Here is an 18861-nt window from a genome sequence, read left to right as displayed (position 1 = left end):
TATATATATATATATATATATATATATATATATGAGAAAAATGAGTATGGTTGGTACAAACACAAGTTTTTGTGCTTGGTAGTCATGTGTCATATTCTCCGCTCCTCTCATTGAAATCGGGGTCCACATTCACATGAGGGATGGGGTTGAGAATTGGAATAAGTGGATAGGAATATACACACACCTCACTACAAAGCACAAAATTTGTGCTTGGTACTAAGCATACTCATTTTTCTCAATATATATATTTTGTGGCTGTAGTGAGGTGTTCTATTCTCATCTACTCATTTCAATTCCTAACCACTCCCCAATCCATATGAAGGTGGGCCGATTTCAATGAGTGGAGGGGAATATGTCACTCACTACAAAGCACAAAACTTATGCTTGTTATCAATCACACACAACACACACACACACACACACACACACACACACACACACACATATAACCAATATATATATATATATATATATATATATATATATATATATATATATATATATATATATATATATATAATATATATATATATATATATATATATATATATATATATGAGGAAAATGGGTATGATTGGTACCAAGCATAAAAAGTTATATTTGGTAGTGAGGTATCACATCCCCCTTCACTCATGCAAATGGTTACATATCCTCATGCACTTCTCAACTCATATGAATGTGGTCCCCTATTTGAATGAGTGGATGTGATTATATCACCTCACTACCTAGCACAAAATTTGTGCTTGGTACCAAGTATACCCATTTCTCTCCCTGTACACACACACACACACATGAAGAAAACGGTGGAGAATTAGGGGGAGATAAGAGGAAAAATTAGAAGAAGAAACATATTAGTCCAACTTTATGGTATTCTATTTTAATATAATATGGTGTTGTCATACAAGAAAGAAGATGATCGTACAATCAGATGACAAAGAGTATATATATTTCTAAGGTTGTGTTTGGAAACTTTGATTTGGATTTGGAAAGCTGATTTAAAATCAAAGGATTTTAAATTTAGGATTTGAAATCCATGATTTAAGAAATCTTTTGTTTAGATATCTTTATAAAATAAAATGATTTGAAATATGTGATTTCAAAATCTAGTGCTTGGATACTTTATTATACATAAATTTGAATTTAAAATTGATGTTTTAAGAAAATTTATTCTCCTAACCCGTCTTGTTTACATCAAATGCAATGGAGATGCATAAAATAGTAACAAAAAAACACAAATTTAGCTAATTTTGGTGATGATAACTACATTTGTTAAGTTTTCAAATTCATTATCCACTATAACTTGCAAGACATTCAGCAAAATGAAAATGAAGAAAACTCTACAAACATATCAGGTATCTTACAAAAAACATCTAAATAACAGATCACCATTGCATATTTCACAAATATCCAGGCTGGAAAACACTTGAGGCTTGTTTCATATTTCACACATATTCAAAGTGAGAATAAGTTGATTATCAGAGCAAATAAGTAACAATTCCACATGTTGTGCATTAAAGCTGTAGCTATCTAAACCTTGATTTCAACCCATAAGTCATGCTCAAACATCATTCTACTTAAACAGAGCAGGTACAACTGGCAATTACATAGTCAATTTGGTCTTTTATATACCAAGCTTGAAATTCTATTGAATTAAATTAAAGGAATGCCCGAAAAAGGAAAAATAATTAATACAAGAAATTTCTGAAGAAGGAAAAAAAGGAGGATGACCCTTGAATCACAGTCTCATGCTTCTATACAACAAATAAAATCGCTTGTAATCTTCTTCCAAAGCCTACAAACCAAAGACAAAATTTCACTTACAACTTTGACAAAACCTAGGAATGTCATCTGAATCTAAACAAATATTAAAAACAAATTACCATATGGGGCAAAAAAACTAAGTTATCTAAACAAGCTGGATTATGGTTGTTAGTTCAAACCACTACCACATCCTGCAACGTATGAATAATTTAACAAGGAACTATTGACACAAATGGTAGAAAGCAACAACTCTAAAAAGATGCTCTGATACTTCATGCTCTTAAACTATTTTAGTTCATAATTTATTAAACCTACATGATTACCGAGACTTTTCAAAAGAAAAATTTCTAAAAACAAGCAATCAGGGTCAACTTGCACATGACTCAAGGAATGAGATTTTCAGGCAGTTCATATTATTTAGGATGCTAAAGTGAGAACGACTTCATTCACAAACTAATTCAATAAAATTGCATACATTTTATATAACATGTCCATATCCAGTAGAGATCAAGCACTCACAAATTACTAAACCATGATAAATTTATGCAAATGGTTCATGTAGATATAACTGTAATCTTGAAAAATATTTCACTTTGGAGGCAATATCATTCAAAATTTGAGCAAAAGGATAGGGGGAAAGTTTAACTAAGGGGTAAAATATCTACAACAATGAAGCAGCATCAATATTAAGTTCAAAACAACAAATAAAAACTACGCATTGTTAATCAAGTTTCTGACAATAAGAAAAATTGCATCAAATAGTAAGTTCATAACTGATATTTTAACCCAAACTTACCTATGAGACATTACCGGTCATAGGACTTGAGCCAAGTTTCATTGAGACGAAAGCTCGAAATAATAAAAGACTAATCTTGTCACCTACATGATGATCACATAGATTTGAATGTAAACAAAAAATTGTTAAGAAAAATAGACATTACTAGCAAAAAAACCTATGAACAACAAACTTTAACTTGAGATGTATTAAACAAATTCTAAAAAGTTTACTTTAGTAATACGAAGTTTTGAATAAAGTTCTTTCATATTTGCAATAGGACATCGTTACAAAACCAGAGCCATAAGTACAGACTTTAGACAAGTAAATCATATCCACTCTAAATGAAAATGCCATATTTCCACCAATTCTAATAGAATTCAAATTCCAAAGGGTATGCATGCGCGTACCAAATTGATTTCTTTAGGCAAAGTTTACTCATTCTTTATGCCCCTAATTGATTTCTTATGGCCATGGAATTTTTGGTGGCTAGATATTGTCTCAACTGTACTAGAGATACTGCACTCGTAGTTTGTTAGAGAAAACTATTGTACAAGCTAAACATTTTCTTTAGTTTCCCTTTTTTAAGTGGAATATATAGGTAGCCATCAATTTGTTTTCTATCTTCACATGGTAGCATGCAGGATGCTAATTCATCATTAGAGAAAACCATATCATTCCAGGTAGGGACTTTGAAGATCATCAGTACACAGGATATAAGACAAGGTACAAAAAGTTTTATTGTATGGGCTAGTTTTTTTCCTGCAAGTGGTACTCAAGAAAGTAAAAGTCTGTGGGGATTTGTGCCAAGAAATTATCTAACGCTATCATTTTTAGAAGCTAGCATTTTGAATTTCCTCTAGAATCTTGAATTTATCTCCAGAAATATTTTAACAACATAAGAGGTTCGAGTGCATTTCCAAATTTTTGAGCCAATAAAACTCAAATAGTGTTTGCCAAAGAATCACTAAAATAGAGCAAGCTCATAACATAATAACTTCATGCTCTTGCGCACCAGCCTCAACCAAAAAATCAGTTTGAAAGTAGACTCATCAAATAATGGAGTAAGCCATACTTCAACTAGGATACATCCAACAGCTTTCCCATTTCCCACTTTTGGAGAATATACTTAGGTTTTTGGTCCAACAGATTCCCCATCTCATTCCCTAAAATAGGGATGGAGGAGAAAAAATGGGGAAGCTCCCCCAAATCTGCAGCATTCTCTAAATTTTTGGAGAAAAAAAGGGATTCCTCAAAATAGGGAAGTTGTTGGAGTTGGTATAAAAATAATTTGAAGAATATAATTTTTGCTTCCCCATTTTAGAGAAAATTTTAGAGAAGCTGTTGGAGATGCCCTAAGACAACGTAAAAATTTTCAATTCATATTATATGCTAAACCATACGAAACTAGACACCGAATTGAAATCCATAGAAAAATTAAGCCATCAAATTAACGAAATGTTCAGAGCATTGCAATAATGACATTACTAATGTACAATTCCCACAATTATGTTTTGTCCATATAAAAATTATCGCTTTTTTATAAGATTCAAAATTTATCAGAATTAAGGTTTTGAGCAACATGAATCTCAAGACAAAGAGAGAGAGGAGTCAATTACCAAAAGTAAATGCGAGTATAGAATCTTGGCGATAAAACCCTAATTCCCCAATTCCATGAGACCAGCAGATGTCGCTTGAAAGCTACATCCTAGGGGGAGAGGGGGGGAGGGAGGGAGAGCAGTTAGGGTTAGGGCATGGAGCAATATGATGAGGGAGGGATGTTGGATCCTTTTGTTTTGATGATGATTTACAAACAATTTACATCTAATGTTATTTGTCTAGTGTTTGTGTTTTGTATCTATTCTAGGCAAACAATATATTAGAGGATGGATGAAATCAAGCTTTCACGATCACATCCAATGGAGGTTGGCGAAATAGTGGAGTAAAGCCATGCAATTCAAGTTGAAGATCCAAGTTCAAGCTTCATCTGTAAGTGTACCAAGATAGAGCTTCGTTGAAGATCACAAGCTTGGGTATAATTTAGTTTGGGTTTTTATATTATATGTGTAAGTACTTAAACTCAATCATATACACACATACACGTTTTTTGTTTTTTATATATATATATATACATGTTTTTGGTTTTCAAGTTTATATAAATATAAATTTGTAAAAATAATAAGTTATTTGTTTATAGACTTAACAATCATTATATACATATTTCATTAAGTCTATATAATCATTTTATAAAGTTTCAAAATATGGTTTAGTCAAAATAACAAAACAAGTGTTGTTCATTTTTATGTTTTGGACTATTTTGAAAAATAAAGAGATTTCTCATTTGGGAGGTGATTTTTGGAAACCAGTTTTTATAACATGTGTATTATCATGTCTGCAATCATTTTCCAAAGTTTTATAATTTTTAAAATTTGTTTGCTATTTTTAAAGACAGTTTAAAAATCAGATTTACTGTTTCAAACAGGCTAATAACCTATTATCAGTCAATTGGTAAGTCGACTGATGACATCAATCAACTGATGTGTCGACTGAAAAAATCGTCTGGAATGTTAAAAAAGTTTTTGTTTCATTTTGGTCTACTGACCAGTTGACTGATGATCCATTAGTCGACTGATAAATGTTCGTCAGTCGACTGATGAGCTGAAAAATGCCTCTAGCGGTCAACTCATTAGTCGACTGATGAAAGCCGTCAGTCGACTGATACTGTAACGACTAGTTTTTTCAGTCTATTCCAATGTTGGGTTTTTAGTCTTTTTGTTTTGATTTTCTTGTGTCTTGGGGTCTCTATAAATACCCCTTATACCTCAGACCAAACATCACTTAGAGAATGTTTTAAGAAAGTTTTACAAGGGTTTAAAGTTTGTTTAAGAGTTTAGTTTGTGAAGAGAATTTCACAAGAAGAAGAGGAGATCACCATTTGAGTTTGAGCTTCCACTCTTCTCTCTCTCACTCTTGTTATCTATAGAGAAGTTTTCCTAAACTCAATCTAGGTTTACTTTTATTTAAGCTAGTGTTTATGTTGAGTTTAGTTAATTTTATATTTACTCTTTGTTCACACACAACCATTGAGCTTATTGTATTTACATTCATAGTATAATTTGGGTTGTGGATTTGTGACTTAGAGTGTGAGCCTATATAGAGTTCTCATCCATAGTAGAGAACAAATTTGTTATATTTGTGAGCTATTATTATGAGGTTAACTTTGTATTATACTAGTACACTAAGAGGAATGTGTGGTGAGAGACGGGGTCGTCCCAAGAGGAGTGGGGTAGGTTGTAATGCCTAGAGAGAGGTTGTAATTCCTAACACTTGAGGGAGACACAGGCTAGAGACCAACACTTGAGGAGAGGTTGTAATTCCTAACACTTGAGGGAGACACAGGCTAGAGACCAACACTTGAGGTGGTAGTTAGTATTTTTACATTATGAGTATTGTAAAGTTTTCGGTGAGCTAGAAAACCGAGTTGTGAGGTGTAAACGTTATTCGGGTGAGCGTAGAAAACTCGGTTGTGATAGTGGAGATCTCCTTGAGGCGAGGAGCGGAGACGTAGGTCATGGGGACCGAACTCCGTGATCATATCATTTGTTTGTGATTGCATTGCCGCACTTATTTTTATGTTCATATCTTATATCGTCTTTGTATATTTCTGATTGTTTATGTTGCCCACTATCTAGTTTAGATTGTTTACCCTTGTGTTATGTGTATATCCTTGCACGTATATTGTTCATATCTCATTTGTTAGGATATATTTGTTAATAAGTTTTTTATTTGGTATTAAATCAGATTAGATTAGCATAAACCATATTCACCCCCTCTAGGATTACTTCCTAGTGCTATTAGGGTGCTTTCAAGGGGTGAGAGAGAGAGAGAGAGAGAGAGAGAGAGAGAGAGAGAGAGAGATGAGGGAATGATTAGGGTGAGAGAGAGAGAGAGAGAGAGAGAGAGAGAGAGAGAGAGATGAGGGAATGATTAGGGTTAGGGCATGCAGCAACATAAGGGGGGAAAGAGGGAGAGAGATACCTGGGATGATCGCAACTTTGAGGGAGAGAACGGAGACGAGCCGAGAGAGATAGGAGCGATCGGGATCGGGGATTTGACAAATTCCAAAGGTTAGGCTATGATTTGAAATCCTTAGTTTTGGGCTTTAAAATCAACCATATAAAATACATGGATTTCAAATACCACTTTAAAAAGAAAACCCAAACTGGAGATTTGGATTTGGGCCACCCTGTATTTCAAATCTGGACCCAAACCAATGTTTCCAAACACACCCTAAGTTTATTTTAAAATCCTTTGGCCTTCTGTTGAGTCTAAATATAGGATTAGCAGATAATCATATAATCATAATGACAAGTTTTGTCCTGTTTTTGCCCCTCTTTGGGTTTATATGATATAGACATTTAGTAAGCATCTTATTCAGATAGAAGTTCCTCACAAAATTACATTCGACATCAGCCCCTAATAATAAAAGACCCGCTCTCGAAAGAGTCCTCTCAATGGGGACACTCAAAACTCCTAGCCTAATTCTAGTTAGATCTTAATAGAGATGTCAAATAACATCTAGGCACTTGGTTTACCTCTCCTCTCCCACTCATTCTAATAGTTTCCCATATGCTACTAGCACAATTAATCAACTTCATTAGGACCATTATTGTCCTCAAACTCCCTCCTTCCTTCTGATTTGTTCATATTCTCGTTCTTACTTTTTTCAGCATTTTTTTGTCTCAATGATCTTTCTTCACCCCTCTTTTGCCCCCTCTATTTAGTGGTAAGCAAAATCTGTTGTTGATAATCAGAAAACGGTGATGAGGCTATGTCTTAACTTGAATTCAAGCACAAACAATGTCTTAACACCTTGTTCCCTTTGATCCTTAATCATCTATTGACAGTTTATTGTGACTACAGACTGGACGAAAAAACCACAAGGTGTTGGGATTTTGTAGGATTTATGTATATACTTGATACCAACAATCTGTTAATAAAATAATAGGGAAGCAACTCTTCCCTCTATATATTGTTGTAGGAAGTCCACCGCTCTCCGTAAACGAATGCATCCTTCGCTTTTAAGTGAAAAATACTCCTTTAACTCCATCCCCTTAAAAGAAATTTCCCAACATCTCATATTCAACCTCCTCAACCTCAAGCCAATACAGTTATATCATTAACTATTGTAGATGGTTCTCTCATAGTATATGTAGCTCCTTTATAGATAGCTATATCATTAAGTATTTTGCTGTTTTAGAGTAGCAAAATTATTAGATTGGTATTTTTGTTGATCCTATATACCAACTAGAGCTGGTAGTTGGTATATATTTTCCTACTCCGGTGACGATATGATATATTTTGTGCAAAACGGTGACAAATACCTCTATTTTTTGGCCGGAGTCAAAATTCCGGCGAGTTTAGTTACGTGGTCACTGAAGCGCCTTCTAAGTGGCTTCCAACATGGAGGGTTGGTTGGGCTTATATTTATGGCTAAAAGGGTTTTTTTCAAATTAGGGCTCAAAAGAGCTTGGGTTCAATTTGGGGGGTGTTCTTCTTCCTTCTATGGTTAAATTGGGTTAGAGCAACTAAAACTGACCCTAGGAGAGCTTAATATTTAAGAATTCATCTCCATTTTCAGTTGCCCTAACTCATTTTAATCTTAGGAGAGAAAAATACCCACAAATTGAACCCTAACTCTTTTGAGCCCTAATTTTAAAAAAGATCCCCTTCCAACTCATAAATCTGAGATGTAGGGTTCATGTGAGTGGTCACATGACCAAACTCGCCAAAATTTTGGCTCCTGTCCAAAAAATAGGGGTATTTATCAGCGGTTTGCATAAAATATACAATATCATCGCGCAACTAAGAAAATATATGTAGTTGGTACATATGATCAACATAACATATAAATATGATAATGTTGCCGTTTTAGATCCATGAATTTGTTATCTAACATTCATGGTCTTATTTATAGTTCGGTTATAAATTTACGGTTTTTCTATAGAGTGCCCATGAGCACTCTATAAGTGATGAGAGAGAGAGAAATGAATGAAGAGGGGCCCCTAATTTGCATGGGGATCCCCCTCCTCATTCATTTCTCTCTATCTCTCTCCTCTTTTATAGAGTGCCCATGGACACTCTAGAAAACCCGATAAATTTAAATTGTTTGTTGACTTGGTTGTGCAAGATCCAAACACCACCCTTCAGGCCCACAAGAAGCGGCACTAAGCCATCTTTATGAATACCATTTCTACATATATCAATCTTTAGGCCCACATGGGCCATTGACAAATGCAACAAGTCAAGCCCACAATATACCCCTTGTATATTATCTTTTCAACCCATTATACATCCCGCAAAGTCCACATAGCATAAAGTCGACAGAAAACATAATCCTCAAAAATATATTCATCTTTAAAGACGACAAACCCTCTATATTATCTTTTTATGACCGCATCATTAGCAACAAAAAGCCTACATATAATGAGCCCATGTGCAACGAAAAGGCCGACGTGAGGTACCCCTCCGACGCCCCACTTATATGAATATACTTATACCACGCTTTAAAGCCCACAACCTCATATATTCAGTTTTAGTTGTGATTTGATCATAAATTGCTGTTATACTTGAATAGGTTCAAATAAGTTCACTAACCACAAAACAGTTTAACATTTGCTAATATGCATTACATTTTTTGTTTCAATATGTCTGAATACTAAGATTCTTTATTTATACCTGGTTTAAAAAAGTGAACTATAGGGTTAGATCAGGTTCAAATATTAACCCAAAAAATAGCACTTATTACTTTAATGGCAGCCATACACAAGTGCTACTAAGATACAAAATGGCCACCCACGTAGTCTCAAAGAATACAGGAGGGGCCCCAATAGCCTCTCCCTCTCTCTCTCTCTCTCTCTCCCTCATTTCCCCTCTTTCTGCTTCAGGATCTTCTCCAACAAAACAGGAAAGCTCCCTCACTCCCTCTTTTATAAAGTAGTAATAGTACCAACTATATATAATATAAATCCTCTTCTTCCAATTCAAATTACGTACACTTCATACGACCGGGTTAGTCAATCAAAAGGTTGCACTCCACAGAGCGTTCTCCCCCTCACCGCAGCGACGATGAACATATGAAATCCTTTCCGCGGATTTGCAAATGCCACTGCAGGTCCAGTCGAAAGAGGCAACACAGAGGTTGCCTGCTTGAGCTTTCCATTCACAGTCTGTGGAAATAATCACTTTGTTTGTTAGGTCTCTATCTTACAGTTAATAACATGAAATTATAGGTTGAGAGGAAGCGTTCATCAACGCGTAACAGAGCAAAGATAATGGAAGAGAAAACACGCAGTAGTTTTGTCCTTTTCAACAAACAAACTTATTATTACTTTTTAAAAGCTCGTCTCGCCCCCATCTAAATGGGGTAAATCACTGTAGCATCACCTATTTGGAATTAATAGGATAACAGCAAATTTGTCAGTGTGTGGGGACATGAGAGCAACAAGTATCATAACAAAAAATTCAATCTACAAATATGTGATAATGAACTTGTGCTAAACTGAAAAAAGACTCGATCTTGTTTGAGTCGTCGTCTATTACTCACTTCAAAAGAGCCATATCAGTCGAAAGGTAATCGGAGGGGGAAAAAATTTTCCCCCAAGACTTGGATTACACTACAACTCTTGCTATGTACTGACATGTGACTAAAGTCCGATAGAATATTTAAATCCGTCATGCATCAAGGGGATTGGAAATCATAATCTAAGATTTCTGTCGAGCCCGAAGGAACATTTAAAAGAATCTACAAGGTGCGTTAGGCATCTTTATTTGCCTTGAGAACAAATAAATACAATAATTCCTTTGACTCTGCAAATTCTATATGCTAGTGATTTCCAAATTTTTAGGGGAAAAAAGGGAGTAACACATTTTTGAGTCATGTGATCTAAAAGCTTACCAGGAGGGGTACCACAACATAATCTCCGGTCATCAATATGCTCCACATCTAATCCAATAAACCAGGCTCCAAGTGAAACATCCTCATTTGCATATTTGTGTAGCACATGCCTAGAATCAAAGAAATTCTTCTGAATTAGATCCCAAACTTGTACAGCAATTAAGAACTTTTCTACGTGCATTAAAAAGTTGACTTACTGATTTATGGATATATAAGTTGCCAGATCTTTGGAAATGGCATATAGCTGGCCGGTGGCATGACGAAAATATTTGTTTCCAGCTTCCCCAAATTTCCAATACTCAGGTTCATGATATCTTACTCCCCTGTCAAATGAAAATAGAATGATTTAAAAATTTCTAGAAGAAAGAACATTATATAACAGTTTGATTCTGCGATTCCTCACTTTTGAGCAAGAACAGGACCAGATTTCATGCATCCAATATACACACGAGGCTTTGAACGGTGCCTGGCTAAAGTAATTCCAAGGGTTGCTGAAATAGATAAAAAACGAGAAGATTAAGATAAACATGTGGTAAACCAAAATTCTGTAAACTTTGAGATTCATTAAAGTAATTCATTACCAAAAATGCATTCGTCGATTAGAAAAAGAAAATTGATAAGTCATTTCTCCTGTACATACTAATACATAGCACGCATAAAAAATATGCTGACTAATCTTTTTAGAATTTAATGATGAGAAATAAATTTCGTGTTCATGCCATTGTAATAGAGATCTGAATAAATTACTGCAATGATGAGATTGGGAAACTATCAGCATTGAAAAGTTAAAGCATGAATAGGTTAATTTTTTTTACACTGACAAAAAGGCAAGATGGGAAAACGAGATACTGTAACAAAATAGACTACTATAAGAAGGGAAACATTGGACATTGGATTACAGATATTTACCTATATTTACATGTACATCATCGTCAACTTTGATGTAAAACTCCGCATCCCACATAGAAACAGCAGTAGCAAAATATATTTTGGTCTTGGCTGACAATTCAAGGTATCCTTCAACATGATCCTACAAACCATAGACAAGGTCGTGACTCCAAGTGATAGTTCTTTCAGGAAAAAGGAAAAAAGAAAAAAGAAAAAAAGAGGGTCTTGGATGCAAGTATAGAATATATATTGTATTCAAAGACATCCAATAATAATAAAAATAAAATGGTTAACGGGACCTAATATATAAGAAGAAGGTAAGAACCTACCAGCCTCATGAAGTCCCCATGCTTTCTATCCTCCGCTTCGATTGCTTTATCAAGAATCCCGCCAGAAGTAGCGCTGTATGAAAATCTCAAGTATCAATATTTGAAATTTTAACAGAGAAAAATTCCAACAAATGGCAAAAACGATGCAAAATCTAAGTTGGGTCTTCAGAAAGGATTAGAGTCATAGCCTAAGTGTTGTGAGAATTATACAACAAAAGTTTATTCAAGTTAACCCCAACCAAAATTGTCTTATGTAGATTAATTCACCACCACCTGATTCAAATAAGGCAAGGACACAATCAGTTGTAACTTGCCATAAGTGTACAATCGTTTCTGTTATATGAACCTAGTATTATCAAAAGCAATATGCTCGGAGCTAGTTCATTACAAGGAAGTTATTTCTATGATACTGATGGAACAGAAACAATCCCATGGAAAAACTATCTTTTTCTCTAGAAAAAATGGCCTCTTCAATCAAATTTATTCCACTAGTTCTTCCCTCATTAGGTGTTCATCAAAGATGCACTTAAATATAGTAAGTTAAACATGCTTTTCTTTGTGTGTGAAGCACCAATTCCATGTGCTGATCTTATGCACATCAACTCACTGATCTTGAGTCTGCAAGTTTCTACCAAAAGACTCTAGTTAAACACAAATCCTTAATCTAGGGTTACAGCTGCTGGTTATCAAACAGGGGACAAGCTTATAGGTTTCAACTCCAAACTTTTGTTTCTGTGTTGCCAGATGGCACCGGAGAGGCATCGACAAAAGAAAGAGGATGTTATGGAGTTCGAACTATATTTAGCCACAGGTTAACTTGTAATATATGATTCATCCTAGCCACTGGAATTTCTCTGTATGGTTGCCAGATTTCTACTTTCCAGACAGCACTCATCCCATAATTATCAATATTTAGGCGAGCCCTTTTTCCCTCTAACTTTTAGTCAAAGAAGAGAGATGAAGAAAAAAAAAAGAATATAAACTTGTTTATTGCTAAGTAAAAAATATATTGAAAAACTACCTATGGCCGATAACAAAACGAATGATGATACCCTTCTCTTCCTCCAGCTTTTTTCTCTTTTCACCTATTTTTTATTGTTAACATAAAAACTGGTTAGCATTATATTAAATTAAAAAAATTAGAAAATTGTCAATAAAAGTATCAAATACAAACCTTGAGGCATCCAAGTAGCACGAACTGAATCTCTTCGCTTACGACTGCTAAACGCAGTATTGACTCCTACAACCATTAAATATTTATGCTTTCTATGGGATTCGGTGATCTTTGAGTTTGCTGATAACGGAGACCCATTAAGTATAGACTCTTGTGCAGCCTTTGCTGCTGCTAGTTCCATTTCTAAGCTTGATATCGTTTTATCTAAAGTCCTGCATGCCAGAAATTTGATTGTTCAGTACATTAAGAATTAACGCTTCATAAAGTCCAATAAGATCAGAAGAGTTTCAGGTTAAAACATAATAAAACTGTACTTACTGTATAGTAGTATGGGTCTTGGGAGCTTTTCCTATGATGCTCTTAGGCTCTTGCATTTCAGTCATCTGGCAATAGGAGAGACCAAAAATAAATGTTCAACTTATGAGCTATTTTGATACCAATATGTAGCTGAGGAAGCAAATCCATATTGAAGAATTAAAAATTTTGAACCAAAAAAAATATTAAGAAATCCGAGATTCTCACAATTCGTGAATTGCAATCGCTAGAAACAAGCTTCATCTTATTTTCTCTTAAGAAATCCGAGATTCTCACAATTCGTGAATTGCAATCGCTAGAAACAAGCTTCATCTTATTTTCTCCAGTCCCAGTTGTCCTGATGATATCTTTTGCTTCAGGCATTGTCCACATTCTGCTACCAATTTTCAGAATCATGTAAGAAATACATACATGTATCTTTTGCTTCAGGCATTGTCCACATTCTGCTACCAATTTTCAGAATCATGTAAGAAATACATACATGACTGGTTACCAACAAATTAATGGTGCTTTTACTTTTTATTCCAAAGGAGAATCATTAATAAAGATGAAAATAAGAAAATATTTCAAATCATCCTAAAAGAAAAAAGAATCTGCAACCATCTGTGAATGATGTTTCTATTCCAGGAGAAGGCACAATTACAATTATTAAATGAGAGAAGATAGAACTTCCATCAATGAGAACTTATGTTGGGCTACAACACTTGTAGATATTTATAGCATGTTCCAGAAGTCCACTTTGTTCGTTCCTTAAACTTACTGCTAGCGATGTGCTGAGTATTTCCCCATAAATAATGTTCTTGCTACAGTAATTTTTTACCTTCATCTGTCGTTCAGGCTGAACTACCATTTTTAACCTCGAAAATACTGTTCATATCTGAAGATGATGAAATTAACCTTTATTAGACATTTCACAAATATAAATCTTTTCTAGCTCTATTATAGAAAATTAATAAAACTTCCTAATCGGTGTATTATTTTGTTAGCTGATTTGGAGATTCACTCTGTAATAGTAAAAAAGTTACCGCTCAAGTTTTTATAAAAAGTTATATATATAAAGTATATTATCAATTTGGCAATAGATATACCTCGGTAAAAAAATACCCGCAGCAACGTGCGGGCTTAATACTAGTATTAGCTAAAGGTTAAACAATTAATTACCGTCCTAAGAACCAAGGTTTGTCCCTGACGATCATTTTCATGGCTGACGAATCACTAATTAATTACTGGCCAATTTTGGAATAGGCTCATCTTCAGCTAAATAGACCATTACTAGATCTATAATCCAAGTCCCGACAAATACAAAGGTTTTCAATCAAGATCCACATTTACTTCGGATCTTACCTTTCTACCAAATTGGAAAAGGAATGAGAAATTAATAAATAAACCTAAACATAATCTTAAAATTAAATAACTACCTAGATCGAAAGGGAAACAAACCAAATACAATCATAATCAAATACTAATTCTAAAGAAGGAAAGGTAAGCAGAACCACCACGGTTCTCAAATTCAAGCAATACCCAGCTTAAATAAGGACTCGAAACACCAAAATAAACAAGACCCATATGAAAATAACTAATTCTTAGGATTGCAACGGGGCAAATCACTAAAATTGATGCAAAATTGTACCTATTTGTGAATAAGAGACCGAGACAGAAGCTCCCAATACAAAGCAAAAAGGTCCATTTCTTGGAAGTTAAGCTCTTCGAAGAAATCTCTCCTCCTCCTCCTCCTCTACTCTTAAAACTCATCACTGTTGCTTTCTTCTCCAGTTCCTCTCTTTATTCACTACTTCAAAGAAAGCAGAAAAATTCTCCAACTTCTACTACCCATCTCAAATTCTACAGCAAAATCCAATCTTAAGCACACAGAACAGCTAAAGCTGCTATTTTGATTAGAGGTTCGGTTCAGAGGTTCGGTTGAAATTTCCTCTCTTGACGGTGAAGAATGAAGAAGACCCACCAACTTCGGAGTTTTGGGGCCAAGGGAAAAGGAAAAAAAGAAAGGAAACTGAGCAGCGTACCAAATTCTCTCTCTACCCAACGAAGTTTGGCTTTTGATTTTATGCTGCGAGGACTCTTGTGGTGGATTACTGAAATGCCCTCGAGGTGGAGCATGGGTTGGTTTTGTAGAAAATTTCGTATTATGGGTGCATGTGGTGCATGTGTAAGGTTTTAGGACACTGAAAACTTTAAAATGTGAATGTGTGGTTCCTATCATCACCCATGCTAATTTGAGCGTGGTATCTAGGGTTCAATCATTTCGTGCATGATTATAAACTTTTTCACTTGTTCACTTGATGCGAGTAGTTATTATGTTTTGTTCATGATTCTTGCGACATGATTTCAGTAGAAACATAATATGTAATACTATGTTTAAATCTACGTAGAATCATACCGATACGAGTGTTTGTAAAGGTTGCATTTCTTGGTTACAGTCTTGGAGTTGTTTATTTATTAACAAACGTGAAACTTTTCTAATTTGGTTAGAAATATGAAGAACAAGATGTTCAAAAGAAGCATAAAATGCCAGCTCAGGTTTTGACGCTAAATTCACCTTTAAATTTACATTATAACATTGGACAAATTTTCAAAACCGACCTATTTTGAATTTTATTCCTAAAAAATAGACTCATTTCAAACTTAATTTCAAAAACCGACTCGGTTGGCTGAAGCTGGGTCGGTTTTTGAAAAAAAAAAGTTTCCAAACTTCACGGGAGTTGAAGTCTCATGAAGTTTTTTTATATAACAAAACTCCACGGGACTTCAACTCCCGTGAAGTTTGGGAACTTTTTTTTTTTAAAAACCGACCCAGTTTCAGCCAACTAGGTCGGTTTTTAAAATTAAGTTTGAAATGAGTCTTTTTTAGGAATTTTTTGACAAACATATTAGTTTTGAAAATTTGTCCTTATAACATCCTATTAACAAAACTAGGAGCTGTGTGCAATTATTTTAGGAATAACATCCCATTTTGTATCGTGCTCTTCTATTCCTCTTAATTTATCTTTGGGTTATTTTATTGCTCAACAACTCGCCTTTGGATATAAAATTGTACTTATGTTTCCCGATAAAGAAAAGTTAATCACGCTCTTCGTTATTATGGCTAGCTACCATCTGAAGAATAGGAGATGTGCATAAAAAGCAAATGTAAGGGAGAAGCAAAGATATAAGTATTTATAGCTGATTATGAAGTTTGACCAAATCAGTACTTAAAATCTCCGTGGAAACCTTCTTCTGGAAGAGAGTTTATATTTGATAAGTATGACAAAAAATTACCATTAATAACAGCTTTTCTTAAGCCATTATTCTACATCCCACGTCAAAATGAAATTAGAGTTATTATCTTTTACGCACTTTCTGTTTTCAGTTTTTTCGATCATAATCATCTATCGTTTTATTATTTGTCTACAGTATTAAAAGGTGCAAATGAGTGAGTTAATAGAAGATATGGTGTTTTTAATATAAAAAATGAATAAAAAACCAAGTAATATGGTTGTACGATTATGTTTGAGAAAATACTCTCTCTGGTACGTACTGGCTGTGAAGAACATCCAAGGTTTCACAAATAAAATAAGGGCTAATTGCAGGAAAAATCCCTAAACTTTTGGAGAGTTGCACTAAACCTCATTATCTTTTTTTAACACTATAACCCCTTAACTTTAGGGGTTATTGAACATAGCCCCTAAACATTTTTATTCTGCTAAATTTCATATGAAAATTTCTCATTTAATCTTTAAATTAGCACTATCGATTCTAACATCTTATGTAGGAAGCATGTGCAAAAAAAGATGAAAATAATCCCTTAATCCCAAAAAAAATTAACTACTTTTTCTTTTTAATAAAGGGTATTTTTTAGACCAAGAAGGAAAATTTTGACTTCTTTTTTATCATGTGGTTACCCAGTGACACGCTCGAGTTGATAGTGCTAATGTGTGAATTAAAAAATAAAATTTTAGGTAAAAATCAGTGAAATAAAAAAAACATAGGTGGTTATGCGAGATAACTCCTAAAAAAGTGTTAGTGGGATAAAAAAGGTCGAGGAGGGTTTTTTGCAGATCCGTGAGAGTTCAGGAAGGTTTTCTGCAATTAACTCTAAAAAATGAACCAAACACAGATAGAACGAATAATAACATTGTAAAGGACCAAGTCATCAGTCTACTTTGCATAGTATAACCAAAATAGAAGTGGAAGTCAGTCAATGTTTCAGATGTCCAGCTAAATATTCATTTTCAATAGAGAAGAGAAACTTGTAACCGTTGACCACTCAGTAGATTCTGCTAGCTAACTCACTGTTTACCAAATTCACAACAAACATTTACCCAACCATAGATTTACCAATCAACCCAAAGTATAAAAAAAATCAATTTTCTCAAACCATTTAATAAAAGCATCCACCCAAATTGAAAGGGCAAAATGTACAATGTCCTGGGTCTTCATAATTAACTCCCCAACCACCCCTCACCTCTGTTCACATGGTCAGAATTGCAAAGCGCATCAAAATCACGGGTTTAATGAGAAAAAGAAGCAAGGCCATTTTAATAATTTCACAAGGGATGAAAGATCCCGAAGACTCCAAAGTTTGAAGCTGAAGCAGCTTGTGCTCTAGTTTTTATAAGGTTTAAAGTTCTCGGTCCTCACAGTATAAAATATAAGCAAAGGTAACATGTGAAAGACTCTACCACTAGTCAAAGCTGTGAAGTTTGCAGGAAGAGTTGAGGGTAACAATTTTTATTCTAAGATGACATTGTAACTTGATCGCTCTTTCAATGATTGAAACTAGCTCGAACTCCCACATGTAGCTTTTTTTTTGGCATAATTAGTGATAGTAGGGTTTGAATATATTGATTACTCTGACGCCATGTCGAATGATCTATCATTATAGCTTGGTTTAGTATGAGGTATAATGAGGGAAGATAAAGTGTAAGTAAAGTTCAATGAGGTATAAGAAAGGATATAACTTTTGTTGTTCTTGTTTGATCGTAGAGGAAGTGAAGTGACTTTTTAGTTCTTTTTTTTATTTTCTCTCACTAGTCGCCACGCTTTGGTGTCACTTCAAATTGGAGGGATTTCCATTTTCTTCACTTTATTTTTTGTTTCTCTCTCATCACATAACTCTACTTTAAATTTTATTTTATCCTAAAATTTTTTTACTAAAAATTTATTTTTAATTTTGTCCCTCCCTCTACGCATGGTATATATCTTGCCTCCTACTAATTAAACCGAGGGCAATATGATAATTTCATGATGGATAATGGACCCCAAGGACGCCAAAGTTTGAAGTTGAAGAAGCTCGTGCTCTTGTTTTTATAATGGTTAATTGCCTTGGTCTGTCCTCGCTGTGCAAAATAGAATAAGGTAGAGGGGGTGAAGTCAGATGCTTAGCTTGGAAAGCACTCAGGGTGTTCGCATAAAGCCGAGGAGGGCACTGGCAAGGGGGAGACTGCCATGGCCACGTGCGTCGGGAGTGACCAACATGATCTAACACATGGTTTGTGCCCTGTTTTTAGCGGCAGGAAGCATAGTAAAGTCTTTTTGGTCACTTTGAAGCAGTTCCGTTTACTGCAATTTTTGTTTCAACTGTAATGGTACAATAGAAGCTGGGTGTGTGCGGTTGAAATCATTATAATTGCTGTTGTACGTGGTTTTAGCTAGGTTTGTCCCG

The 18861-nt window shown here is 34.6% G+C and overlaps 1 protein-coding gene across 2 annotated transcripts; it reads right to left on the bottom strand.

The window, feature by feature from the left end:
- LOC109833497 (probable beta-1,3-galactosyltransferase 2) lies at positions 9245 to 15237 on the bottom strand. Of its 2 annotated transcripts, XM_020401187.1 has the most exons (11): positions 14830 to 15237; positions 13476 to 13572; positions 13203 to 13267; positions 12885 to 13096; positions 12732 to 12795; positions 11711 to 11783; positions 11403 to 11523; positions 10897 to 10984; positions 10691 to 10816; positions 10494 to 10603; positions 9245 to 9765 (listed from the first exon to the last, which is right to left on the bottom strand). In XM_020401187.1, exons 1-11 carry the CDS (start codon positions 14949 to 14951, stop codon positions 9617 to 9619), a joined length of 1227 nt encoding a protein of 408 aa, XP_020256776.1. In that variant the 5' UTR covers positions 14952 to 15237; the 3' UTR covers positions 9245 to 9616. The 2 variants fall into 2 exon arrangements, with proteins under 2 accessions (XP_020256776.1, XP_020256777.1); XM_020401188.1 differs by lacking the exons at positions 13476 to 13572; positions 14830 to 15237 and adding an exon at positions 13407 to 13447.

The sequence above is a fragment of the Asparagus officinalis genome, chromosome 3 (genome assembly GCF_001876935.1).
Source record: "Asparagus officinalis chromosome 3, Aspof.V1, whole genome shotgun sequence".
Taxonomy (NCBI): Eukaryota; Viridiplantae; Streptophyta; class Magnoliopsida; order Asparagales; family Asparagaceae; genus Asparagus; species Asparagus officinalis.
The sequence above is the reverse complement of the archived record's forward strand: the minus strand, read 5'-3'. Positions and strand labels throughout refer to the sequence as shown.

Excerpts from the sequence above, each read along its gene's own strand:
- LOC109833497 (XM_020401187.1), bottom strand. The coding sequence starts at position 14,951 with ATGAGTTTTAAGAGTAGAGGAGGAGGAGGAGGAGAGATTTCTTCGAAG. Across the intron at positions 10,985-11,402 it reads TGATGTACATGTAAATATAG|CAACCCTTGGAATTACTTTA; the intron begins GTAAATATCTGT and ends TATCTATTTCAG. Across the intron at positions 10,604-10,690 it reads ACTTATATATCCATAAATCA|GCATGTGCTACACAAATATG; the intron begins GTAAGTCAACTT and ends CTTTGATTCTAG.